At 64.9% G+C, this 25,856-nt stretch overlaps 2 protein-coding genes across 14 annotated transcripts; one reads left to right on the top strand and one right to left on the bottom strand.

Moving 5' to 3' along the window:
- Nucleotides 1–497: 497 nt before the first annotated feature.
- YKT6 (YKT6 v-SNARE homolog) lies at nt 498–5,672 on the top strand. 3 transcript variants are annotated; one of them, XM_084221912.1, is made up of 8 exons: nt 498–565; nt 1,216–1,337; nt 3,175–3,257; nt 3,571–3,671; nt 4,126–4,230; nt 4,392–4,457; nt 4,747–4,848; nt 5,272–5,672. In XM_084221912.1, the coding sequence occupies exons 2-8, from the start codon at nt 1,234–1,236 to the stop codon at nt 5,305–5,307; spliced, it is 597 nt and encodes a 198-aa protein (XP_084078038.1). In that variant the 5' UTR covers nt 498–565; nt 1,216–1,233; the 3' UTR covers nt 5,308–5,672. The 3 variants fall into 3 exon arrangements, with proteins under 3 accessions (XP_084078038.1, XP_084078039.1, XP_084078040.1); XM_084221913.1 differs by having other exon boundaries at nt 504–561; XM_084221914.1 differs by having other exon boundaries at nt 516–565; nt 1,267–1,337.
- A 1,399-nt stretch (nt 5,673–7,071) lies between these two features.
- On the bottom strand, nt 7,072–24,999 carry CAMK2B (calcium/calmodulin dependent protein kinase II beta). Of its 11 annotated transcripts, none has more exons than XM_084221675.1 (20): nt 24,893–24,999; nt 22,149–22,243; nt 20,512–20,571; nt 20,309–20,363; nt 20,163–20,228; nt 18,172–18,244; nt 17,455–17,557; nt 17,081–17,164; nt 16,529–16,623; nt 16,209–16,331; nt 16,045–16,128; nt 15,741–15,783; nt 15,227–15,301; nt 12,940–12,980; nt 12,788–12,859; nt 11,360–11,404; nt 11,088–11,136; nt 8,433–8,508; nt 8,255–8,349; nt 7,072–7,876 (listed from the first exon to the last, which is right to left on the bottom strand). In XM_084221675.1, exons 1-20 carry the CDS (start codon nt 24,955–24,957, stop codon nt 7,644–7,646), a joined length of 1,632 nt encoding a protein of 543 aa, XP_084077801.1. In that variant the 5' UTR covers nt 24,958–24,999; the 3' UTR covers nt 7,072–7,643. The 11 variants fall into 11 exon arrangements, with proteins under 11 accessions (XP_084077801.1, XP_084077804.1, XP_084077811.1 ...); XM_084221678.1 differs by having other exon boundaries at nt 12,940–12,977; XM_084221685.1 differs by lacking the exon at nt 12,788–12,859 and having other exon boundaries at nt 8,255–8,271; nt 12,940–12,977.
- Between the last annotated feature and the right edge of the window lie 857 nt (nt 25,000–25,856).

Here is a 25,856-nt window from a genome sequence, read left to right as displayed (position 1 = left end):
CACCATGGAGGGGTCCCCACCGCGGGGCAGAACCGCCCCATGGAAGGGTCCCCACTCCCCAGGGCAGCCCCCAGCACCTGGCGGAGGCTGCTCCCGCTTCTCAGGGAGGGTCACCACACCACGGGGACAGGGCCCCTCGCAGGGGACCCCCGGCCCACACAGGGACCCCCGGCCCACACAGGGACCCCCGGCCCACGGAGAGACCCCGCCCCATGGAGAGACCCCGCCCCACGGCGAGACCCCGCCCCACGGAGAGACCCCGCCCCACGGAGCCGAGCGGGCCCCGCCCCCGCGGCCCCGCCGGGCACAGCGCCCCCTGCTGTCCGCTCCGAGGAACGAGCGCCGCTCCTCGGGCGGCGCTGATTGGTCGCCCGGCTGACACCGGAATGCGGGGAGGCGGGCGCTGATTGGCCAGCAGGCTGAGGGGGCGGAGCGAGTTTGGCGCGTGCGCAGGGCAGGAAGCGTCCCGTGGCAGCACCGGCACTTCCGGCGGCCGTGTTCCACTTCCGGGTCGCGCCCATCGCCGCCCGGCCGCCGCCCGCGCTGAGCCGCGACCGCCGCGTCGGTACCGGGGGGTCCCGGGGGGTCCCGGGGGCAGCTGGGCTTCCCGGGGGCCGAGGGCTGGGTTGCAGTGGCTTGTACTGGGGAGTGGCCACGATGCTCTGGGTGGAGGGGCTGCGTTAATACTGGGGTGGGTTATACTGGGTTAAACTGGGCTGTACCCGTGGGTTTTACTGGGCTATACTGGGTTATACTGGGTTATAATGGGGTGGGTTGTACTGGGCTGGGCTGGCCTGGCTGGGCAGGGGTCAGGGTGAGGAGCCAGGGGGGACTCTGGGGGCCTGGATGGACAGGAGGGTCTGGGGGAGCTCCAGGGGGGTCTGGGGGAGCTCCAGGAGGGTCTGGGGGAGCTCCAGGAGGGTCTGGGGGAGCCCCACGGGGGTCTGGGGGAGCCCAGAGGGGTCTGGGGGAGCCCAGAGGGGTCTGGGGGTGCTCCAGGGGGTCTGGGGGAGCCCCAGGGGGGTCTGGGGGAGCCCAGAGGGGTCTGGGGGAGCCCCAGGGAGGTCTGGGGGAGCCCAGAGGGGTCTGGGGGAGCCCCAGGGGGGTCTGGGGGAGCCCCAGAGGGGTCTGGGGGAGCCCCAGGGGGGTCGGGGGGAGCCCCAGGGGGGTCCCAGGTGTCCTGGCCCCCCCCAGCCCAAGCCCTGCTCTCCCCAGGCCCCCCGAGCCGCCGCCATGAGGCTCTACAGCCTAAGTGTCCTTTACAAGGGTGACCCCAAAGTGCACTTGCTCAAAGCTGCCTACGACGTGTCCACCTTCAACTTCTTCCAGAGATCCAGGTGGGGCTGGGCAGCCTGGCCCGGGGGTGCTGCTGGGGAGCCCCTCGGGCAGGGGGGGCTCTGCCCCGCTGGGGCGGCAGGGGCAGCAGGGAGAGGCTTTTCCTGGGGGAAATACCCCAGAGCTGCTCCCCGGACCTGCTGCAGCACTTGGAGTGCTGGGTCAGCCTCAGGAATGGAGTGGAGCTCCTGGGGCCCCAGGGTTAGGGTTAGGGTGACCCTAACAGGCAGCAGGGTGACCCCACGGATCTCCCGTGCAGCCAGGCAATGCAGTCAGGGCCCAGGGAGCTCCCCCAGCCCCCAGAACCCTGCTCAGGCTGTCCCAGGGGCTCCGGGGGAGCTGGCTGAGCCCCAGGGGCCAGCCCACGGGGGCAGGGGGCTGCAGCAGCTCCTGAGAAGCCCCTGGAGCTGTGGGACATGCAGAGCAGTTGGGACGTTCCTCTGGGACCCAAACTCTCCGTGCCAAGGTTTTGTGGAGCCCCAGGCAGGCTGGGCTCTGTGATTGCAGGGCGAAGGGGAAGGGCTGGGGCAGGACTGGCTGACAAAGCTCTTTCTTGGCCAGATGTGCAGCTCAGGCCCAAACACAGCTCCTGCTCCCCCAAATCCCCAGAAATCCCCGTGGGCTCCCCCCAGCAGGCCGTGTCTGTGCCCAGGGAAAGCTCTGGGATTCTGGGGAGGGGGTCAGTGCCTGTCAGCCCTGCTGACAGCAGCTGCTCCCGGGGTCTGGTGCTTGGGCCAGGTGTGATGTCTGGGGTGTGTTCAGCTGGGGTTTGGAGAGCTGGGTCTGGGTTAGGGTTAGCAGAGCTGTGGAACCTGCTGGGCAGGAGCACAGGGCTGGGCTGAGCTCCTGCCAAGGAATTGGGCAGGGTCAGGGAGCAGAGGGAGGCACTGAGTGCCCACTTCCTTCCAGAACCCTGGGAAATAAAACCAGAATTCCCAGTGGAGATCATCAGCCCTTGGGGACGCATCCTGGCACCCAGCTGGCACCTGGCTGGACTCAGGGTCCTGGATGGTTTTTCCATGGTGTGTGTGAAACCCTGGGGCTGGCAGCAGGGCCCTCCACGTGGGGAGAGCTGTCTGTGCTCCCCCTCTGTGCAGCTGGTGTCTGGGCTGGGAGCAGTGCAGACCCCTCAAGGGATGCAAACTGGGAGGCAGTTTCCCCTCTGGAGCTGCTCCCTGCAGTGGGAGGCCGTCAGAAAACCAGTCAGCCACACCAGTCTGTGCCCAGGGAGGTTTCCTTGGCACCCATCACCTCCCAGGCAGGAGCTGTCCCCCTCCCTGGGGTTTGGTGAGCTCTGTACCCCGGTGAAAATCCCTTCCTGGGGTTTCCCAGCTGGGCTGGGCACTGTGTTGCCTCACATAATCCCAGCCTGCCCAGGATGGGGTGTCCTGGAAACAGCTTGATTTGACTCCTGCTCATTATTTCTGGCCTCCTTTCCCTTGCTGTGGGATGCTGAGGGCTCACTGAGGAGCCTGTTGGACGGGCCTGAGCCTGGGCTCAGGAATGTTCCCAACTTAGAGCAAGTTTGGCTTAGGGATGTTCCTTAGCTGTGACTCGCAGTGCCTGGGGGGTCAGACAGCCCTCCCAGCCCAGCTGGGGCCACGCTGCAGCTGGTCACCAGGTGCTGGCCAGGCAGAGCCAGGTTCAGTGCTGGTTTTGCTTTCTAAATACCCAAAAAGCAGGTTCAGCCCAAGGGCAGAGGCTGTCACTGCGCCGGGGGGCTCTGGCTGCCTGGAGGTGCCACTCCTGGGGGGCAGGGGCAGGGTCTGTTAGCCAGCACAGCGGGGGCTGTGGCACAGCTGGCTCCACAGTGTCCCCAGCCCTGCCCTGTCCCCACAGCGTGCAGGAGTTCATGACCTTCACCAGCCAGCTGATCGCGGAGCGCTCGGCGCTGGGCAGCAGGGCCTCCGTCAAGGAGCAAGGTGAGAGCTTCCCTGCCCCCCGGGAAAAGGCACCCCCAAACAGAGCCTGGGGGCTGCAACAGCCTGGGCGGGCTGCTCCCACCCTGACAGGAGCTTCCTTGGCTGCTGGGGAGGGTTTGGGGGGCTGCTCCCACCCTGACAGGAGCTTCCTTGGGTGCTGGGGAGGGTTTGGGGTGCTGCTGCCTCCCTGACAGGAGTTTCCTTGGGTGCTGGGGAGGGTTTGGGGGGCTGCTCCCACCCTGACAGGAGCTTCCTTGGGTGCTGGGGAGGGTTTGGGGGGCTGCTGCCTCCCTGACAGGAGTTTCCTTGGCAGAGTACCTGTGCCACGTGTATGTGCGGAGCGACGGGCTGGCTGGAGTGGTGATTGCGGACAATGAGTATCCCCAGAGGGTTTGTTTCACCTTGCTGGACAAGGTGAGGGCTCCTCCAGCCTCCCTGCCCTGGCACACAAGGGCTTTTGGGCACTCAGGGCTGGCCACCTTGGCCTGGGCATTGCTTGCCAAGACTGTTTGTTGACATCTCCTCCTGGGGCTCCAGCCCCTTCCCCAGCTCTGCTCCTGTCTCTGGACACACTCCAGCCCCTTCCCCAGCTCTGCTCCTGTCTCTGTTCCCCTCTGGACACACTCCAGCCCCTTCCCCAGCTCTGCTCCTGTCTCTGGACACACTCCAGCCCCTTCCCCAGCTCTGCTCCTGTCTCTGTTCCCCTCTGGACACACTCCCCAGCTCTGTCCCTGCCACGGCAGGGCTGTGGATGGGCTGTGGGGTCCCTTCCCCAGAATCTCCAGATCTCCTATTTTGATGAGCAAAACCCTTCCAGCCACCGTGGCCCCACGCTGTGGCTCCTAACTGCTGCTTCCTCACCTGGCAGGTGCTGGAGGAGTTCTCCAGGCAGGTCAGCAAGATGGACTGGCCCTCAGGGTCGCCTGCCACCATCAGCTACTCTGCCCTGGATGGCTACCTCAGCAAATACCAGGTATGGACCTGCTGCAGGGCACAGGACAGGGTTCCTGTGTTGCCCCAGCCCTGGAAATGGCAGGGGAGGTATCTGGGCAGCACTGGCACCTGCTGGGACCCTGTGCCCCCCTGGTGTCCCCGTGTTGGTGCCAGCACTGTCACCGTGCTGTTTGTCCCCAGAACCCCCGTGATGCTGACCCCATGACCCGAGTGCAGGCCGAGCTGGACGAGACCAAAATCATCCTGGTGAGCTGCAGGGCTGGCTGCTGGTGCCTGGCAGGCCTGGGGGGCCCTGGGGCACCTTGTGGGGCAGGGTAGAGCCCCCCAGGCCATTCCCCAGAGACCTCCCTGGGGTGGGAGCTCCCTTTTCTCTTCCCTCTTTTGCCTTCCCCCCTTTTTCCTCCTTGGGCTTTTCCCAGCTGGCAGGACACGAGCACAGGGCTCTAGGAAGGGGGTGAGGGGTGGTGGCACCTCCACCTCGTGCTGCAGGCCGCTCTGGGGCTGGGGCTGGGGCTGAGCACACCTTTCCCGGCAGCACAACACCATGGAATCACTGCTGGAGCGTGGGGAGAAGCTGGACGACCTGGTCTCCAAGTCGGAGGTGCTGGGGGCACAGTCCAAAGCCTTCTACAAAACGGTGGGTGTGGAGGGTGAGCCCTCCCTGAGGGGGCTGGGAGGGAGGGTGGTCATCCTTGGGGGGCACAGCTCAGGGGGGCAGGCAGGGATCCCCCCTGCTGCTGCAGGCTTTGGGCCTGGAGGGAGCCTGGTGCTCCAGCCGGAGAGCCCCCAGCCCCAGCTGCAGAGCCCCCAGCTGCAGAGCCCCCAGCCCCAGCTGCAGAGCCCCCAGCCCCAGCCCCAGAGCCCCCAGCCCCTCCCTGGGGTGTCCTGCACCCTGCCCAGCCCAGCTCCTGGCGCCAGCTCTGGCCACAAGCGCAGGAGCCTCCGGGCCATCAGCCTCTGTGCTTTGGCCTCCTCGGGGCTGTGTGGGACCCCAGGTGGGTGGCCCTGGGACCCCCAGAACCCCAGGGAGCTTCACAGATGGTTTTCCTTCTCTTCTTAGGCCCGAAAGCAGAATTCCTGCTGTGAAATCATGTGACGTGGAGCCCGGGGTCTCCACCTCTGGACCACCAGCCCTGCACCCCCCTCCACAGCCCCCCCAGGGCTGTTCCTGGGGCTGGGCCGGGGGTCCTCAGCCCCCTGGGCTGATGTGACTGTTCTCCACCTTGCGGGGACACCAAGGCTGGCACCGGGCCAGCACCCGGGGGGTGGTCACACCGAAGACCCCCCACCCTCGCTGTCCCTGTGATGGCTGGGACCAGGGGGCACCTGGCCACGCACTCCCCTGCCTTCACAGCCCCCTGAGCCTGGAGGAGCCCCCCACTGCTGGCCGGGGGGCTGAGGGGGCAGGCAGAGCCCCTGCTGCCAGCCCAGGCAGCTTTTATGTATTTGTGTCCTAAGGGTGAGCTGGGGGGTGGGACAAGGGGGAAGGGAAGGAGGTTTCTTGGGTGGGGGGTGCTCTTTGCCTCCCTGGGCAGCCCCTCCCCACACTCTGAGCCCGGAGCTGTGTCCTGGTGCTGGGGAGGGGGGAGCTCACCCCCCTGCAGCTGAGAGCCCCTGCCCTGCTCCCTCAGCCAGGGTGGGGGGCTCAGCACCCGCCAGGGCCCAGCAGCCCTCGCTGCCTCGTCCTCCTCCTGGCTGGGAAGGGAAAGGTTGGGCTTGGGCTGTACCTGGGGTTGTTTCTGTGCCCTGGCTGCACGGCCAGGGGATAAAGTGTCTTTGGCAGTTGTTCCCTGTTGCTCTCATCTTTGGCAGTTGCAGCCCCGCTCCTCTCTGCGGTGTCCCGGGTGGGGTTTCAGACAGACACGTCCTGGGCCCCCCAGCAGGGATGGATGCACCTGGCCTTCCTTCTCTCCATCTCTTACTTTAATGATCATTGGTTTTTCCTCATAATTTATTTGCAGTTTTCCCGAGACAAAAACGAAATCAGAGTCATCTTTTACACTTACAAGGCTCAGAAAGAAAAGACAAAGGGTTTTTTTTGGGGGGAGGGGCATGGGGGGGATATGCTGGGGAGGGGGAGACAGAAAAAGAATGAGAGAAAAGGGGAGGAAGGAGAAAAATTTGGCAACGATCCACCAGCATTCATGGGACAGGAACAGCTCAGCTCCTCAACATACAGCGTTAGCGCCCGAGGGTTGCTCCCGCGCAAAGGGCATGCAGAGAAATCATCAGAATAATTAAAAAATAATTAATATCCCCCGCCCCGCCCCCCCCCCCCAGCCAAAACCAGCCCTCAGCGTGGTGGGGATGCCCTGGGGAATGGGTGGGGAGTGCCTGGCGTGGAGTGGAGCCTCCCCGGGGCTGGGGGGCTGGGGGTGCCGGGTCCCCCCGGGTGCTGGCCGTGGGAGGGGGGTGCAGGGTGTGCTGCCGGTGCCCCGTGCTGGGGTGCCCGGCGGAGCAGCCTGTGCCCCCTAAGAGACCCATTCTCTTAGTCTAAAGTGCTTTCGATGCTGCGTCAGTGCTGGCTGGATCGTCCTGAGCCCCCCACCCCGAACCCAACGCCCCCCAGCTGCCCTCTGCCCCCTGACGTGGCACCCACATCCCCCCTGCCAGGACCTGCCAGCACCCCGAGTTGGCACCTGTGACAGGGGGTGCTGGGGTGGGGAGCGGCGGGGTGGGGACACGGGGGTGCCCCTGGTGGACCCTCCCCAAGGCACCCCCGTGTTCCCCGCACAGCAGTGCCCAGGGGCAGCACTCCTGGGGAGGCACTGGACTGGGCTGGAGGGGAGAGAGTCTCTGCGTGTCCCCCCCACCTCACTCACCCCCTGGCAGCCCCCCGTTGCTGGGGACCCCCGTGGGAATTCAAAAATAAATAGCTCTCTCTATGTACAGGGGCTGGGGCAGGACAGAGCAAAGCGGAGCCCAAAGAACAACATCCACCACCAGCGACAGCAACACGCCACGAGCACAGCCGGGAGGGGGGCCGGGACCCCCCTTCCCCCCCAGCAGAGACGGGCCAAGGGGGGGGGCTGAGCCCCCCAGCGCCCTCGCCTGTGGCCGAGCGGCTGGGTTGGGTTTGGGGGTGTGGGTGGGGGTTTGGGACTGGGGTGGGTTTTCCCCCTTTTTTTTTTTTCTCCTTTTTTTTTTTTTTTTTTGTGGTCTTCATCATTTTGGCTTTTTTTTTTTTTTTTTTTTTTTTTTGTCTTTTTGTTTTCTGCAAACACAGGCACCGGAGGGGGGAGCGGGGCCGGGGTAGGGGGGACAGGCATGCGGACGCGTGCTCGGGGGGCCGCAGCTCCGGCTGCCGCCTCGGCTCCCATCGCCGTCTCCATCGGGCTGGAACCAGGACAGCCACCGCCAGCTCTGCGGGGACACCGCCGTCAGCCACCGCCACGGGTCCCCGAACCGCCGAGGCCGAGCCCGGGCTCACCTTCACTGCAGCGGGGCCACGGGGGCCCCCGAGCCGTGGAAGTGCACGTTCTGCCACTTGCCGTCGCGGCGGTGCCAGACCCGGGTCTCCTCGGACTGGCTGGTGCGGGGCCGGCCCTGCGCGTCGATGTACTGCGTCAGGCGGATGTAGGCGATGCACGCCGCGTCCTCGCCGATAACGTGCACGTGCGGGTTCAGGATGGTCGTGTGGATCGGCTTGTTGTTCTTGGAGAGCACTGCGGGGCGGCGAGGAGAGCGGGGCTGGCACGGGCACGGGAACAGGCAGGGATGGGGACCGGGATGGGGACAGGAAACAGGCAGGGATGGGGACAGAGAATGGGCAGGGGAAGGGGCAGAGAAGGGGCAGGGATGGGGACAGGGATGGGGCAGGAAACAGGCAGGGATGGGGACTAGGATGGGGACAGAGAATGGGCAGGAGATGGGGCAGAGGTGGGGGCAGATGGCCCAGCAGGGGAGGGCTGGGGACACGCAGGCGAGGTGACCAGGATGGGCAGGCAGTGGGCAAGAGCCAGGACAGTGAAGGAGGCCGGAGGGATCGGGCTGGGCTGGACAGGAGAGGACGGGCAGGTGGCACGGGCAGCTCGGGTACTCACAGTTCTCGAAATAGAAACGGTGGAAGTCCATCCCCTCCACCAGGTTGCCCAGTGCCTCGGGCTCAAAGGAGGTGAGCCCCGGGTCGCAGATCTTCCTGCAGGCAGCAGGTGAGAGTGGCCCCGCCTTGCCCCACCCCACTTGGCCCCGCCCCGCCCCGCCCGGCCCCGCCCCACTCACGCGTAGGCCTCGAAGTCGCCGTTGTTGACGGCCTCGATGAGCTGCTCCGTGATCTTGATGATCTCCTGCTTGCGGGCTGGGGGCACGCCACTGTCACCGCCACCGCCCCAGCCCCTGGCGACACCGTGGGGGGGTGGACATGGGACAGGAGGGGAGGCTTGGGGACAGACACAGGGACAGACAGACAGACCTTGGGGGCAGAAAAACCTTGGGGACAGACAGACAGACCATGGGGATGGACCATGGGGACAAACACAGGGACCCTGGCACAGACAGACCAACCATGAGGGCAGACAGGACAGACCACAGGGACAGACACAGGGACCTCGAGGACAGACACAGAAACTATGGGGACAGACAGACACCCCTTGGGGACAGATAGGGACCACTGTGCTCCCAGGACCCCCACAGCTCTGCCACAGCAGTACTGGCATCATCCTCTCAGCACGTCTCATTGCTAGCCCAGTGCCACCCCTGCCATCCCAGGGCCATCCCAGCATGCTCAAGCATCCCAGTGCCTGCTCAGCCTGTCCCAGTAGTGCCTCCCAGCACCACTCCTTCAAGTCCAGTACATCCCACTGCCATTCTAGCACATCCCAGAACAGCCAGTTCATACTGGTGTTTCCCAGTGCCATCCCACTGTGTCTCAGTGCCATTCCAGTGCACCCCAGTAGCTTCCCAGTTCCATGCATCCTGATACAACCCGGTGCAATCCTAGTGCATCCCAGAGCTGCTCGTGTGCTCGGATGAATCCCAGTGCATCCCAGTGCCAGCCCAGTGCATTCCAATACACCCCAGTTCAACCCTACTGCATTCCAGTGCCAGCCCAGTGCACTCTAGTGCATTCCAGCTCCATTCCACTACATCTCAGACACATCCCAGAGCGTTCCAATACCTTTCCAGGGCATCCCAACATATCCCAGTTTACACCAGTACATCTCCAGAGACATCCTACTGCATCTCAGTGCAACCCAGTGCCAACCTACTGTGTCCCAATGCCCTTCTAGTATATTCCAGTTCACCCCAGTTCCATCCCAGTGCCACTTCAGTGCATTCCAACACAGCCCAGTTCATCCCAGTATCTCCCAGTGCTATTCCAGAGCATATCAGTACACTCCAGTTTGCCCAGGTGCATCCCAGTAACATCTCACTGCATCTCTGTGCCAATCTCTGTGTCCCAGTGTTATTCTAGTGCATCCCAGTGCGTCCCAGCACCATTCCAGTATCCCCCAGTTCCATCCAGTGCATCTCAATTAATCTTAGTACCATTCCACTGTATCCCAGCACTCCCCAGTCCATTCTTTTGTCACCCTAATGTGCCCCAACCACCTCAGTGCCACTCCACTACACCCCAGTTTGTCCCAGTGCATCTCAACGTCACTCCTGTGCCCTCCTAGCGATCCCAGTGCCACCTCTGTGTACTCCAACACCGCCCATTTCCATCCCAGTATGTCCCAGTACACTCCAGTTTGTGTCAGTGACTTCTCACCACATCTCAGTGCAAACGCTCTGTCTCCCTGCTGTCCCAGTACATCCCAGTTCTACCCAGAGCACCTCTTGGTACCATCCCAGTATGTCCCAGTATCATTGCAGTGCATCCTGATGCCATCCCAGTGCCCTTTTAACTAACCCCAGCTGCCATTCCAAGGCCATTCCAGCATGTCCCAATCTATCCCATTTCCATCCAAGTGCACCCCAACGCCTCCCAGTACCCTCCCAGTGCACCCCAGCATGCTCCCAGTGCATCCTGGTGCCACCTCAGTGAATCCTGGTGTCAGCCCAGTCAATTCACACCCCAGATCAATTCCAGTGAGTTTGAACACTCTCACAGTGCATCCCAGAAATGTCCCAGTGCCATCCCAATGCATCCTGCTGCCATCCCAAATCCCGCCCAGTGCATTCCAGTGCTGCCCCAGCACATCACAGTGCACCAACTGCATCTTGGTGCCATGCCAGTCCACCCCAGTTCATCCCAGTGCAATTCTGGCGCAATCCAAGGCATCCTAATGCCAATGCATCCCAGCTCTATTCCAATGCATTCCATCCAGCACGCTCCCAGTGCATCCTCAGTGCCACCCCAACGCACCCTGGCGCCATCCCAGTGCATTCCAGTGCCATCCCAGTGCATCCCATCACCGTCCCAGTGTATCCCAGTGCCATTCCAGTGCACCCCAATGCATCCTGGCGCCACCCCAGCTCCATCCCAATGGATTTCAGTGCTGCTCCAGTGCATCCCAGTGAACCAAACGCATCTTGGTGCTATGCCAGTGCCATCCCAGTGCCATTCCAGTGCACCCAGTGCATCTTAGTGTCATCCCAGCACGTCCCAGCTCCACCCCAGTGCATTCTAACACATTCCCAGTGCATCCCAATGCATCCTAGTGCCATCCTAGTGCATTCCACAACTGTCCATCACAGTGCCATCCCAGTGCATCCTGAAGCCATCCCAGGTGATCCCAGTACCATTCCAGTGCACCCCAATGCATACTAGTGCCATCCTAGCACCACCCCAGTGCATTCCAAGACCCTCCCAGTGCATCCCAGTGCCATTCCAGTGCAACCCAATGCATCCCAGCACCACCCGGTGCATCCCAGCTCCCTCCCAGTGCATCCCAGTGCAACCCAGTGCACCCCAGCCGCCCCCACGCCCGTCACCTTTGGTGTCCTCATCCTCGATGGTGGTGTTGGTGCTGTCAGAGGACTCCTGCTCGCGGGGCGGCGGCGGTGGGGGGGAGACACAAACAGGGGGTCAGACCTGGCCCCGGGGGGGACGGGGAGGGGGGACGAGCCCGGCCGGGGCTCGGCAGGACCCCGGCGGTGCCGGACGCCGCGGGGGGACCCCGCTGTCCCCGCGGCCCCCGCGCTCCTGTCACCCCCCCGGCCATGGCTGATGCGGGGGGATGGAGGCGGAGGGCGGGCAGCGGTACCTTGGCGCCGTCCCCGGGGTTATGGATTACGGTACTTTGAGGCTCCTACAGGAGAAGGGAGAGAGACAGGCGGGGTGGGGGAAGCGAGAGCCCGGAGGGGACAACGAGGGGGGACGACGGATTGAGCAGCACGTGGACAGGGGCGAGGAGAGACCCAGACCGGGTTTGGGAAGGGGATAGAGAGGGGGGAGAGAAGCAGAGAGTCATTAGTCCAGCAAAGCCAAATGGTTTAATTCACAGACATGGAGGGGGAAGAAAGGGGGGAAAGAGGTGGGCAGAGCCAGGGGAGAGACGCAGTGAGGCCAAAAGGATGGGCTGGGCTGGGCTGGGCTGCGGGGCAGCTCTGTGCCCCTGTCCTGCATCCCGGTGCCAAGGGGCTCCACTCACCATGCATCTGAGCATCCTGGGCATCCCTGTGCCTGAATCCCAACCATCCTGCTGCCTGCATCCCGAGCACTGCCCATATCCCTGCGTATCCCTCAGCTGGCACCCAGGCCACTGCTGTGCCTGCATCCCAAGCATCCCTTGGGTTACATCCCAGCTGTCTCTGTGTCTGGATCCTGAGCATCTCAGCACCCACATCCTGAGCACCTCCGTCCACAGCTTCCTGCTGCCCATCCCACCCTCACCATGTGGGCACCCTTTTTTCCACATCCTGCACTCACTGACCAGCCAGGCACACCTTCCCCAGTGCATGGCACTCTGTGCCAGCTGGGCATCACCCTGCCTGTACCTTGTGCTGCACCCCTTGTGCCATAAAGATCACAATGGGCACACCTGCACCCACATCCTGCACCTACCTTGCCACAGCACCCCCAAATCCTGCACCTGCTGTTCCAGACAGCCATGCCTTTACTTTACTGTGCCAGCTGGGCAGTCCCGTGTCTGGATCCTGCACTTACCTCACCTGCGAGGTCAGCAGCCCCATCCTTGTGACCTGCACCTGCCTTGCCATTGGCATTGCAGGGCGTCCCCACCCCAGCCCTCCACCCACCTGTCCATCTGTGTCACCAGGCTCCTCCTGCCTGTGTCTTGTCCCCATTATGGGGCACCTGTGCCCGTACCCTGCACCCACCTTGTTCCCATCCTCATGCCCTCATCCTGCACCCACCTTGCTGTCCCCATGGCAGGAACATCTCTGTGTCCGTGTCCTGGACCTACCTTGTCCCTACATGGGACACCTGCATGAGCGTGTCCTCACCCACGTCACTGTGCCCACGGCTGAGGGAGACACGGGGCTGTCCCTTCACCCACCTGCTCTGTCCGGCGGGGTCCCCCTGTGCCCCCGTCCTGCACACCCCTCTCCATCCTCGGGACACCCCCTCCCCAGGAGCAGCCGGATGGGATGGGATGGGATGGGATGGGATGGGCTGTGGGATGGATCCCATGGGATGGGGGAGTTAGGGGCGCAGGGCAGGGGGCACATACCAGAGCGGTGGGCGGGAGGGTCCCCTTGGGGCTGGTGACGCCGGCGCTGCCTTTGGTGCTGTTGGTCTGGGGCTGGAGGGGACAGACGGGGGGGCTCAGTGCCTTGGGGGGAAGGAGCCCCCCCGGGCCCCCCGGCCCCTCAGGCCCCTCACCTTGACGCCGTCCGCCTTCTTGTTCAGTAAGCTCTTAGCTGCTGCGGGGGGAGACTGTGTCAGTGTCCCCCTGCACGAGGGGCACTGCAGGACCCCCCAAACCCAGACTCCTCCCAGCCACCCAGCCTGATCCCACCCTGGCTGCTGGCAGCACGTGCCACTCCAGTGCCAGAGAGGGGGAACACAGCAGAAAGGTGCTGTCCCCATCCTGGGGGAGGTCCCCATTTTAGAGGGGTGGTCCCCATGCAGGGAGGGGTGTCCCCATTCTAAGGGGGCTCCATTTTGAGGGGTGTCCCCATGCTGGGGGTGTTCCCTTACAGGAGGGAGTCCCCATGCTGGGTGGGGTGTCCCCATCCTAGGGAATCCCCATTTTGAGGGGGTTCTCCATGCTGGGAGGGGTGTCCCCCACCTGGAGGAGTCCCCAGTCTCAGGAAGGTCCCCATCTTGGGGAAGGAGAGCGTCCCCACCCAGGGAGGGGTTTCTCCAACCTTGTGGGACCATCCCCATCCTGAGAGGTGTCCCCCTCCTAGTGGGAGGTTCCCAAACTCAGGGGGGTCCCCAACCTTGGGGAGCTGTCCCCTCCCTGGGAGGGATGTCCTCAACCTATGGAGATCCCCATCCAGGCAGGGTGTCCCCATCCTGGAGGGAAGGGTCCCCAAACTCAGTGGGTCCTCAGACTGGGGGAAGGGGGTGTCCCCAAGCTGAGGGGGGTTCCCATCCTGGTGGCCCCCACGTGGGGGGGCAGGGCTGGCTTACCTTGGAGAAATGCAGAGAGGAAAGCGAGAGAGAGGAGTGGGGAGGGGGGCAAGAGAGAAACGGGGAGGGGGGAAAGGAGGAAAAGGGGAAAAACATAAAAAAAGAACATAAAAAAGATGAGTTGAGTACAGGGGGCGGGGACAGCCGCCTGTGCCCCCCCTGTCTCCCTGGAGGGGGACAAGGACGGACACGGGTATGAGCATCTGTCACTGCTACCACGATCTCTGGCCAGTGGGGGAATGGGGCGTGATGGGGACGTGGTGGGGCACAAGTGGTTGTGGGGGTGTGGAGGGCAGGGGGTGTCACCTCGAGCAGCCTCGTCATTCCTCCACACTGAGAGACCCCTCCCCTGGTTGGCATCACAGGCTGGGGGGAGATGTGTGGTGACAAGTCCAGTGACAGCAGGGCACCCATCGGCACCAAAGGAGGGGGAGATGACCCACACATCCCTCCCCCGTGGCCCTGTGTCTCCTCAGGAGTCCCTAGCAGGGTGTCCCCAAGGGTCCCGGTCCCTCCTCTGAAAGCAGGCGGGCGCTGAGAGGTGGGGGTTTAAACCAGAGCCAAATTGGGGGGCGGGAGAGGGGGACCCCGGCAGGGGGGCCAGTGGTAGCCCTTGGTGTGGGGTGGTTTAAGACCCGCCGAGTGTTTCGCGGCGCCACAAACACTGGCTGCAGCTCTCAGAAGCCGTGGGGAGGCACATGCCGGGGGGGGACACATGCAGGGGGACACATGCGGGGTGGGGACGCAGGGGGGGCACGGGGGGACACAGGACATGCAGCCTGTTGGCCCCCCCCTTCATGCAGCGCTGTGCCCCCCCTGTGTGCAGGAGGGGTGGGAGCAGTGGGGAGGCACACCCAAAAATCATCCCCCCACCCCAGCTCCCCGTGTTGACCCAGATAGGCACCCGGGGATGGCACCACTGTGCACCTGGGGATGGCACACCTGTGTGCACCTGGGGATGGCACCTGTGTGCACTTGGGGACGGCACCACTGTGTGCCTGGTGACAGCACCACTGTGCGCCTGGGGATGCCACCAGCTTGCACCTGGGGATGGCACCTGTGTGCACCTGGGGATGGCACCAGCTTGCACCTGGGGACGCCACCACTGTGCACCTGGGGATGGCACCACTGTGCACCTGGGGATGGCACCTGTGGGCACCTGGGGATGGCACCACTGTGCACCTGGGGATGGCACCAGTGTGTCCCCTCCAGGGTCAGGCACTCAGCAGCCCCGCCTTGGGGGTGGGAGCTGCTGCAGGGACCCCTCCCCGGGGCCGGGTGCGGGGTGACAGCAGGGGGACAGTCGCATCTCTTGGTGCCAGCGGGGGCGGGGGAGAGGCTGCGGGGGCAGTGCCGGGGGGCCATGCATGCGCTCCGATTTCCGAGGAGGGCACCCGAAACCCGTTGGGGAGGTGGGAGGCAGGGAAGAAGACGGGTGGGAGAAGAGGGTGACGTGGGGATGAAGGATCCGGGGACACACAGAGACCAAGCGGGGCCGGGGGGCCGGGGGGCCCTTTGCGGACGCGTCTACCTTGTTCCACCAGCCCCAGCGGGGCCCCGGCAGCGGCCGCCGACATGGTGGGAGGAGCGGTGGTCTGTCTGCCCACTGCGGGCCGGAGAGAGAGAGAGGGAGCGGAGCTCCTGTTAGGGGGCGGCAGGGGCTGCGGCCGGGACCCCCGCCTTCCCCCCCCCCAGCGAGAGCTCTCGGGGCGCCCATCACCCTGGCCCCAGGCCTGGGGGGGCTGGTGCTGTCCGTCCCCCTCCCCGTGTCGCCCCCCGCAGCCAGCGGGGCGGGGGGGACACACGGGGACCGGGCTCTACCTGCTGCCGTGTGCGTGGGGCGGGGGGCGCGTCCGGCCCCACCTTGGCAACCACATGCCCCGTCCTCACCGATGGGGAAAAAATGGGTGGGGGGGTTAAGGAAGGGAGGGGAGAAAGAGAGAAAGACAGCGAGATAGAGAGAGGGGGGCACCGGCCCGGGGGGGGGGGCATGGAGGGGGGACTGCGGCCCCCGGCCCCCCCGGCCAGGGGGAGCCCCCCCTTACCTGAGAAGTTCCTGGTGGCCAGCATGGTGGTGAGGATGGCACCCTGTGGGGAGAGAAGGTGTGAGCGAGGGAGAGGGGCTGGGGTGGGATGGGGTGGGCGAGATGGAGGGGGACAGATGGGGTGGTACAGGATGGGACCCACAGGACTGGGACTGCAACACCCGATGGAAGGGACTGTGCCCCACGGAGGGGTGCTGGGGCAGGGGGGGGCAGGGGTCCCACAGGAGAGCCCCATGGAGAGGCAGGGTGGTGCTGGGAGGATAAGCAGCATCCCCAGCCCACAGCTCCCCACCAGCCCCCTCACCTTGAGCTTCCTCCGGGCATTGAACTTTTTCAAGCACTCCACTGTCTCCTGCCTGTGCATCATGGAGGCCACGGTGGAACGTTGCTGCGGGGGACACGGGGGTCAGCACCAGGTGCCAGGGGCACTGGCTGGGTGCCATGCTTGGGGGGACACCCTGCACTTACGCAGACCCACGGGTGCTTGAGGGCCTCGTGGGCTGTGATGCGCTTGGCGGGGTTGATGGTCAGCATCTGGTTGATGAGGTTTTTCGCTTCGGGGGTGACCGTGTCCCACTCAGGTGAAGGGAACTGGGGGAGCACAGGGACACGGGGGTGACAGCTGAGGAGGGGCAGTCCCACGGCATCTGTGTGACTCCACGTGCCCACATATCCCCTGCTAGCCACCAAAGACAAGCCCACAGCCACCCCCGGGCTCTGCCTGCTGGAGATCAGCCGTAGGTCCCAGAAGGTTCTGGAGTTAAGGGGCCCTGGCACCGGGCACTTACATCGTAGGCCCCAGCCTTGATTTGTTGGTAGAGTTTGTGCTGGTCCTCGTCCCAGAACGGCGGGTAGCCCACCAGCAGGATGTACAGGATGACCCCTGGGCCAGGGAGAGTGGGGTCAGGGGAGTGCAGGCATCCCAGACCACCCCTGGCTCCCTCCAGCCCTGCAGTGTCCCCATGACAAAGCTATTATTCCCAGCGTGGGCTGTCCCCTGTGCTGGCAGGATGGCACAGACAGGGGACAGTGTGGCACTGCCGGGCACATGGCACAGGATGGCCCCAGGATGGGGTCAGAGCTGCAACAGGAACTGGGACAGGCACAGAAATAGGATGGGAAAGAGGGTGATACTAGGATGGAGATGGGATAAGACTGGAATGGAGTCTGGAAAGTGCCAGAATGGGAGTGGGATGGGATCAGAAAGGGACTGGGCAGTGATGGGGCAGGGATTAGGATGGGACTGGGCAGGGGCTGGGCAGGGATCAGAGTTCAGGATTGGTACCAGGTCCAGGTCTGGGATGGGGCAGAGAAGGGCCAGGGCAGGGACTGGCTCTTACCACATGCCCAGATGTCCACGGGCTTGCCGTAGGCCTCTTTGCGCAGCACCTCAGGGGACAGGTAGCCAGGTGTGCCTGCAAATCCTGGGACAGGGACAGAGAGAGCGTGAGGAGAGACAGGTGAGCCACAAGGGGAGGGGCACAAGGACAGGACACGGGACTGGGACACGAGGCAGGGATGTGCTGGGCAGGGGTGGGCACGGGGCAGGGACACGGTGGGTTTGGGATAGGGCTGGGGTGGGCACAGGGCAGACGCAGCAGGAACTGAGCGGGGACTCAGGGGACATGCAGGGACACAGCAGACACAGCACAGGGGCCCAGAGCAGGACACGGTGGGCAGGGGCTGTGGGGGACAGGGGGGCAACAGCACTCACCAAACCAGGCCTGCTGATCCCCCTGCACCTCGATGGCCAGGCCAAAGTCCGCCAGCTTCACTGCTGCCCCTTTGCACTTGCTGGCCAGGAGCAGGTTCTCCGGCTGCAGGGGCACAGGGAGCACCAGGCACAGACACGGCAGGGGACAGAGAGGAGGGATGCAGCAACTAGAGGGACCTTACTGCTGCCATTGACCAGGTCCTGCCCCTCCGCCCCCCGTGCTGTGGGGCTGTGGCTGTGGGTGCCCTCTGCCAATGGCCGAGGGTGCCAATGGCACAGCCCCTTGGCCAGCTCAGGGTCTTCCTCTGTCTCACTGGCCTCATCCCAGCATCCCCCCATCCCTCTGTGTCCCACTGTCCCTCCGTGTCCCACAGTCCCTCCCATGTCCTGCCCTGACCCCCAGCCAAGCTCCAGCTGCTCCCACCCCCATGCCCCCATCCCCACAGCTCACGCTCCCCCTGGGGCAATGGCAACTGGAGGGGATGCAGTGAGACCCCCCCAGAAGCACAGAACCGTGACACAACTGGGGGACACGTGTGCATCCCCAGGAAAGGCGGATGGGAGTGCTCAAAGCTGAGAGGATCCCCAAAGCCAGCAAGATCTCAGTGAGTCCCCAGAACCCACCGGGCAGGGCCACCCCGGGTTGTGGGGACCCCAAGAACTGGGCAGGGGGAGAGGAGCAGAGGGATGGAGGAGGGGTGGGGGGGACACACTTACCTTGAGGTCCCTGTGGACCACCCCCATCTGGTGACAGTGCAGGACAGCCTCCAGGATCTGCTGGATGCAGTGGCTGCGTGCAAATGGGAGGGGTCAGAGGTACGCTGCCCCCCCACCTGCCTCACCCTGTCCCCAGCCTGCACCTCCAAACCAGCCCCTGCCCCTCTGCACCCGGGGGAACTGACAAGAACAAGTGGTGACCTTGGATTTGTGTGCATGACAACCCCTCTGTACCCCTGCCCGGGGGCTCAGCCCTGGGGCATCACCCCTGGGGGGGGTCATACAGAGGGGTTACCCCTGGGGAGAGTCCCACCTGGGGTGGGTCACTGCCTAGGGGACACCTGTGGGCATGTCACTGCCTGAGGAGGGGTCATCCCTGAGGGTGTCACTCCTTCCTGGGGGGTACATCCCTGTCTGGGAGCCATCCCTTGGGGATCACCCCTGGGCCATCATCCCAGGGTTGTCACTCCAAGGGGGTCACTACCTGGGGTCACTGCCTGGGGGTCACCCCTCAGCGCCCACCAGGTGAGCTCCACCCTTGGCACAGAGCCACCCCAGTGGTGCTTCTGTGTCCACCCCTGTCCCCCAGAGGAGCCCCCCGTCCCTGCTGCCGCCCAGACACTGGGATCCCCCAGACAGGACTCACGGGGAAGGGGGGAACAGGGGATGGGGGGGCGGATGGAGACGAGACAAGAAAGAAAGAGGGAAGGAGCGAGGGGATGAGAGCCTGAAATGGGGGTGAAGGGGGGCCCCGCTAGCTGGGGGAGCGGGGCAGTGGGGGGGCAACCTCCCTGTGAGGGGGGGGGCAAAAAAGGGGGGTCAGGGAGAAAAAAGAGTGAGGAGAAAGCCCCACAGCAGAGCGGGGTCCTGAGGAGCGGAGCGGGGCCGGGAAGCGGGGGCAGCGCGGGTGGGGGCAGCGAGGGGGAAATGGCCCCCCCGGCCCCCCCCAGATACTGACCTGCGGCTCCCTCTGCTCAGGGGCAAAGTGATGGGTGGGAGGAACGCGGGCAAAGAGCTCATGGACACAGTGACTGCAAAACAGAACGGGGGGCGGGGGCGGGGGCAGGATGGAGGGTTAGGGGTGGGAGAGGGGCAGGGTAGGGGCAGGAGAGGGCAAAGGGGGTGGGAGGGGGGCGGGATGGGGTGAAGGGGTGCAGGATGGAGGGGTAGGGGGTGGGAGACAGGGGCAGGATGGGGGTCAGGATGAGGTAAAGGGGGTGGGAATGGGGGGCAGGTTGGCAGGGTGGGATGAGGTAAGGGGGTGGGAAGCAAGAAGTGAGGGCCAGGACAAGTTGGGGGTAGAGGGGTGGGAGAAAGAGGCAGGAGAGGGGCATGGGAGGATAGAAGGCATATCGGGGGCAAGGACGGGTGTAGGAGGCAAAACAGAGGGCAAGGGCCGTGGGGGCAGCGAGCGGAGGGCAGCGGTGGGACGGACGGACACACAGATGGACACACGGACACGCACAGAGCCCGAGCAACGTGTGATGGGAGACGAGAGGGACAGAGGGATGGGGGAATGGATGGAGGAGGTGAGGGGCACGGGGGGCACAGGGACGGGGAGGGGGCGGAGATGGGGGGAACGAGAGAGGGGGAGAAACAATGTTGTGAAAGCCCAGAGACCACGGGGAGGGGCACACGGCGGCACACAGGGCACTGGGGGGCTGGGACAGCACACGAGGGGCCCTGGGGCCCCCCACTTGCCACCAGCCCCCCCAGCACAGGTCACGATAGTGCCAGGACTCAGCGTCAGAGGGGGGAGCATGGGGGGGAAGTGGAATATGGGGGTGCCCCAGCTGGGGGCCCCACCCCACCCAGCAGCAGGATGGAGGGGCTACAATAACACAGGGGCCAAGGGGGTGCGCCCCCCCTCCCGCTGGGTGCCCCCTGCCTGCCTGGCTGAGCTGCCCCATCCCTGCAGGCCCCCAGGGCACAGGGCAGGGCGGCTGGGGGTGTCCAGGGCTTTAGGGGGTGCACGGGGGGGGAAGGCTCACCTGGCATCAGCCTCACTGTAGTACTCCCGTGCCACGATGTCCTCAAAGAGCTCGCCGCCCGTCACCCTGAAACACAGCCGGAACCCACATCAGCCCGAGAGCCCCGGGGGCCCCAGCATCCCCCGAGCCCCTCCTGCCACACTCACAGGTCAAACACGAGGTAATGGAACCCCTCCTCGGAGATGCTGTCGTGGAGCCGCACTGTGGGGACCAGATGGGGCCAGGGACAGGCTCAGTCTCAGCCCGCCACCAACCCTCTGGTCCCCTCTCCCAGCTGCTGCAGGTGTCACTCGGGGTGTCCCCAGCCAGGTCCCCAGTGCTGACACCCCCGGTGTCCCCGGTCACTCACCGATGTTGGAGTGCTTGAGCAGCCGGCAGATCCGCGCCTCGCGCTCCAGCTTCTGGTGGTCTGGGGGGGCAGAGGTCAGGGGGCACCTGCCCTGCCCTGCACCCCCCTCACCTGCCCCCAGCCCAACACAGCCAGAGGAGCTGAAGATGCCCATGTGGGAGCCACGTGGCTCTGTGGGAGTGCAGGTTTGCACTGGGGGCAGGGCTGGGGGCTGCACCTGTGGGCTCGTGCACGTGTGCCTGGGTGCGCACGTGTGTACAAGTGCATACAGGTATGGGTGGGGAGTGCATGTGGATACAGGCATGCACATGCTGCAGGTGTGCACAGGTGTGCACAGGTGTGCATGTTCATCTGTAGGCCTGTGTGTGGGGCTGTGCATGCCTGTGCACAGGTACAGATGGGAGTGCACGTGTGCAAGCACCTGTGGCTGTACCTGTGTGTGGGTGTGCACGTGTGGTGGGTGTCCGTGCCCTGCAGTTGTGCACACAGGTGAATGTGACTGTGTGTGGCTGTACCTGCGTGTACCTCTGTGTGCCATACAGCTCCGTGGCTGTACCTGTGTGCACAGGTGTACATGTGTGTGTGGCTGCCCCACGTGCATTGCTGTACCTGTGTTTGTATGGGATGTGGAGTGTGCAGCTGTTCCCCTGTGCGAGGTGGTTCCTGCATGTGCAGGTGTGTGCAGGTGTGCCGCTGTGTGTGTGCCTTCAACAGCCACTGTATGAGTGCACACGTGTACCTGTGTGTGCAGCTGCACCTCTGGATGTGTCTGCACTCAACGGCACACAGACACGTGCACAGATGTGCACACAGCTCACACGCACGTGTGTGCACCACTCACTGCTCACACCTGTGCACACAGCTACAGCCACACATAGGTGTGCACACACCCAACACACACACCCCCTGTGCCACTCTGTGCTGCCTCTTATCCAGGTGCACATCCTAAACATCCACACCCCCGCACGCTGTCACACATCCCACACCTGCATCACCTGTACTCCTCCACTGCTGAGCTGTGAGCACACCCCACCCCACCCCACAGGTTCCCACTCTGCTCACAGATGTGCACACACAGCAGGGCCCACCCTCGTGTGCAAGCGCACACTCGCACACTGTTGTGCACACTCGGCTGACACATGCTCTGCTCACACCTGCCTGCACACCAAGCACGCACACACCTGTGCACACACACTCAGGTACCCCCCACTGCTCACTCTGCACACACCCACCATCACACACACCCCCATGAAGACACACCTGTGCACACACAGCTCACACTGCACACACAGGGCTCACACCTGTGTGCACACGCCCCCCCAATCTGCTTATACCTGTGTACCTGCAGGACACCCCTCAGGGGCCCCGGGGGAGGCAGCAGGGGGATAACGGGGACGGACCGGGCCAGACTCCACCCCTGGAGCATTCAGCCCTCCCTCCCACCGGCGCCACTGGGGTCACAGCTGTCACACCTGCCACGGGCACCACAGGCAGCCCGGCTGTCGGGGCACCAGGGGCATCAGAGGTGTCACAGTGCCATGGCCACCAGGGGCTATCCCAGGCACCAGGCCCGTCTGGGAGTCCCCCCGGGGGTGGCAGAGGGGTGCTGGGCAGCCCCAGGCTCCTGGGGGTCCTACCTCTGGCTGAGAGCTTTTTGGTGTTGATGATCTTGGCAGCGTACTCATGGCCAGTGCAGAGCTTGACGCAGCGCCGGACAACCGAGAAGGCTCCCCTGGGGAGGGACAGGCTCAGCACGGCCCCGAGCGCCCGGGGGGCGCGGGGGCGGCCCCCACCCATGACTCAGCACCCGGGTCAGGGGGCTGCACCCGCCGTGACTCAGCACCAGGGGGTGAACCCCGACTCGGGGGTGGGAGGGAGGGCCCTGAACGGGGGCCCTGCCGGGGGGGCGCTGGGGGGGCAGCGGGGGGTGGCTGGGGAAGGAGATGGGGGGGGGGGGGGGGGGCTCAGTGCCACGCAGCATGGCGGGAGGGGGGGGTCGTAGGAAGGATCCAGCACCGGCAGCTCGTTGCCATGGGAACAGTGGGTGGCCCGGATGGCAGCAGTGGCCGTGGTGGTGGTGATGGTGATGATGGTAGTGGTGGTGACAGTGGTGACAGCGGTGGTGGTAGCAGGGGGCACAGGACCCAGCTCCGAGTATGGGGAGCTGGCAGCCACCAGCTGTCCCCCCCAGGGACAGGGACAGAGATGAGAAAAGCAGGGTTGTGCCCATGCCAGGCAGAAGAACTGGCAGCCCATTCAAGTGCCATCAGCTCCTGTCCCCCTTCCAGGACCCATGTCCCTGCACATCCCCTGCCTGTCCCTTGCTGGGGGGCCAAGGCAGCCTCAGGGCACACAGAGGAGATCCCCGGGAAGGCTGGGGACATGGCTGGGACCAGCACCACCCCAGGCCTGCCACGGAGAGGGAGCCGTGTGGGACGTGTGCCCTGGGAGGGAAGCAGGGCCTGGCTGTCTCCTGCCACCGCCCCACGTCCCTATGTCCCCAGGCACCAAGCGCCCCAAGCTGGCCAGAACAGTGGCGACCCTCTCACCACCAAGGAAAAGGGGGGGCTCCCAGGGCCCTGACCCACCCTTCCCCACGTGGCCCCCAGGACAGGGGACATGGTGGATGCCAGTCCCTGAGTGGGGCACACTGTCCTGGTCTGAGCCATGCCTCAGTTTCCCCCGGCAAGAGCAATACCCCCCCACCCCGATGAGGGGGGACACATGCGCGATGGCTGGCAGGCTACACCAAGAGATGGGAAGGGGGAAACAGGACCACGTTGCCATGGCAACCAGGATGGGCTGGATTTTGGGCAGAGAGAGAGAACAGCCCCCGATTGGCACCATGTTCCCCCTGCTGGCACCCCCAAAGGGACTACAGCCACCCCTGCAAAATGTTCCCCCCATCTAGCGAGGGGGTGCACCCCCCTCACCAAGGGTCTGACCCCCTCCCCGCTCCCCTCATTTTACTCCCAGCCAATCCCTGCCCGTGCATGGGGGGGAAACTGCACCCCCCATGGCCCTGGGGGCAAATGAACCCCCCCAAAACAGCTCCTCTCCTGCTCCCCACAACACCCACCCGAGGGGGGCACGATGGGGGGCCACAGATGGGGGGCCTGGAGGGATTCAGGGCACCAGAGGGGCCCTGGGAGTCGTTAAGGCCCGGGGGGCCCAGAAGGGCTGGAATCTGTAAGGACCCAAAGGGGGAGTGGATTTGGGGAGTTATATAAGGCCCAAAAGGGTCTAATAGGAGATGGGGGTAATATGGTTTAAAAGGACCAGGGGGGAGAAGGATGGGGGGGTAAGGGGGGGTCTCTGGAGATGGGGGAGTGCCTATGGAAATGGGGGGGCTGGAGGGATGGGAAAATCCATCAGGGTAAGGGGCAAAGGGGGTCCTGAAAAGGGAGGAGATCTAAAAGGAGCAGGTGCCTATAAATACTCAAGGATGGTCTGGAAAATGGGGGGGGGGGGGGGGTGTCGTCCAAATAGGGGCTGTAAGGACTAGGGAGGGGGGATTGAGGAGGGTGGAGGATTTGGAAGGGACCGGGGGGGCTATAAGGACTGGAGGGGGTGGGGGTTTGTAGGAGCTTTGGGGGGCATCTGGAAGGACAGGGATCTATAAGGACCAGGCAATGTGGGGGGCTGGGGGGTCTGTAAGGATGGGGAGGGGTCTGTGGGGATGGGGGCAAGGGGGCTTTAAGGACTGAGGGGGTCTGCAGGAGGCAGGGGCAGGATTAGGAGTGCTGGGGGAATCTGTAAAAATTGGGGGGGTTGAGGAGGAATTGGGGGGTCGGTAAGGATGGAGTGTCCATAGGGTCAAGGGCAGCTGTAAGAACTGAGTGGGGGTCTCTAGGGACAGGAGATTGGGGACTGCAGGGAATCTGTAGGGATGGAGGAGGGGTCTGGGGTGACCAGGGCTGGGGGATGAGGACAGATCAGGGGAGCCTAAAGGTGAGGGTCCATAAGGATGGGGAGCAAGGGGGCTGGAGGGACCAGGGGGGGCTACGGGGAGGGGGGTGCCCAGAGAAGCTGAGGGGTCTGGGCTGCCGGGGAGGGCTGGAAGGCCCCAGGAGGGGGGCGGTATAAGGGGTGGGGGCCATTGGGGGGGGCAGGGCCAATACCGGGGGGAGGGCAGTACCGGGGGGGGGGGGAAGCTGGGCAGGGCCGGTCCCGGGGGGGTGGGCTGGGGGGGGCCGGTCCCGGGGGGGGCGGGGGGGGCCAGTCCCGGGTGTCCCATCCCGGGGGGGGAGGAGGGGGGGGGATGCGTCACGTCTGCACCGAGCGGCTCCCCGAGCCCCGGGCAGCGCCCCCCGCCCCCGCCGCGCCCCGGGGCCGGGGCCAGGGCCGGAGCCGGGGCCGGGGCCGGTGCCGCCGCCCTTACTTGCCGATCTCCTCGTAGAGCTGGTACTCGTCGGTGAAACGGGTGCAGGGCACGGTGGTGGCCATGCTGCCGCCGCGCCGCGCCGCAATGAGCCGCCCCGGCACCGGCTCCGCTCGGCTCCGGCTCCGCCCGGCGCGGGGGGGCGGGGGGAGGCGCCGGGCCGGGGGAGGCTCCAGCCCGGGACAGCCCCCGCCGCCCCCCCGCCCGGGATCCCCCCAGCCCCCTCCGCGGGCACCCCCACCTCGGAGCTGCCCCCGCACGCCGGGGGGATCCCCCTGGTCTCCACAAGGGCCCCATAACCGGACCCCCCGACCCGGGACCCCTTTATCCCAAATTACCGACGGCAGTGGGATGCCAAGCCCCCACCCCTAAAGGCCCCATGTCCAGACGCCCCTTCCCGGGATTCCCCCCCTAAATAGCCCTGTGTCCAGGCTCCCTCCGACAGATCCCCCCAAGGACCCCAAATCCAGACTCACAGCCACACTCCCCGCAATAGGAGTCAGATCCAGACCCCTCTCAAGAATCTCACAACCCCCCCAAAGGACCCCAAACCCGCGCCCCCTCCGGATCCCACATTCTCCCCCTAAACAGCCCCAGTATCCAGACGACCTGCTCAAAGACCCCACATCCATGCCCTCCCCTCTTCCCCCTCGGGGAATCCCCCCTCTTCCCCCCAATACCGAGCTCCCTCCTCCCGCACCACTGTCACCCCAAACAACCCTTCCAAGCAAAACACCCGGGAGAGGTCGGGGCGGGACAGAATCACCCCCCTGCTTCCCCCAAGGGCACCTTGAAGCCCCCCAGTGCCAGCAGCACAATGCGGGGGTGGGTTTTGCTGCGGGGGACACACAAAGGGCCGCCCTGGAGGGCAGCGGCAGCCGCAGGGCCCGGGGACAGTGGGTGTCCCCCCCGTCCCGGAGGGGTGGGTGGGTGGGCGCGGGTGGGCGGCGGGCGGCTGGCGCTG

This window comes from Fringilla coelebs, assembly GCF_963513975.1.
Source record: "Fringilla coelebs genome assembly, chromosome: 26".
NCBI classification, from domain to species: domain Eukaryota; kingdom Metazoa; phylum Chordata; class Aves; order Passeriformes; family Fringillidae; genus Fringilla; species Fringilla coelebs.
Note: the sequence above shows the minus strand (reverse complement) of the source record. Positions and strands in the feature narration are given on the sequence as shown.

What these genes read in the sequence shown, in the direction of transcription:
- YKT6 (XM_084221912.1), top strand. Translation starts at nt 1,234, where the DNA reads ATGAGGCTCTACAGCCTAAGTGTCCTTTACAAGGGTGACCCCAAAGTG. An exon ending in GGCCTCCGTCAAGGAGCAAG is followed by an intron (nt 3,258 to 3,570) that starts GTGAGAGCTTCC and finishes TTTCCTTGGCAG; the next exon opens with AGTACCTGTGCCACGTGTAT. An exon ending in ACGAGACCAAAATCATCCTG is followed by an intron (nt 4,458 to 4,746) that starts GTGAGCTGCAGG and finishes CTTTCCCGGCAG; the next exon opens with CACAACACCATGGAATCACT.
- CAMK2B (XM_084221675.1), bottom strand. Translation starts at nt 24,957, where the DNA reads ATGGCCACCACCGTGCCCTGCACCCGTTTCACCGACGAGTACCAGCTC. An exon ending in GCTCAAGCACTCCAACATCG is followed by an intron (nt 20,364 to 20,511) that starts GTGAGTGACCGG and finishes TGGTCCCCACAG; the next exon opens with TGCGGCTCCACGACAGCATC. An exon ending in GCTGGGGCTGGTGGAACAAG is followed by an intron (nt 12,981 to 15,226) that starts GTAGACGCGTCC and finishes CTCCCCCCGCAG; the next exon opens with CAGCTAAGAGCTTACTGAAC.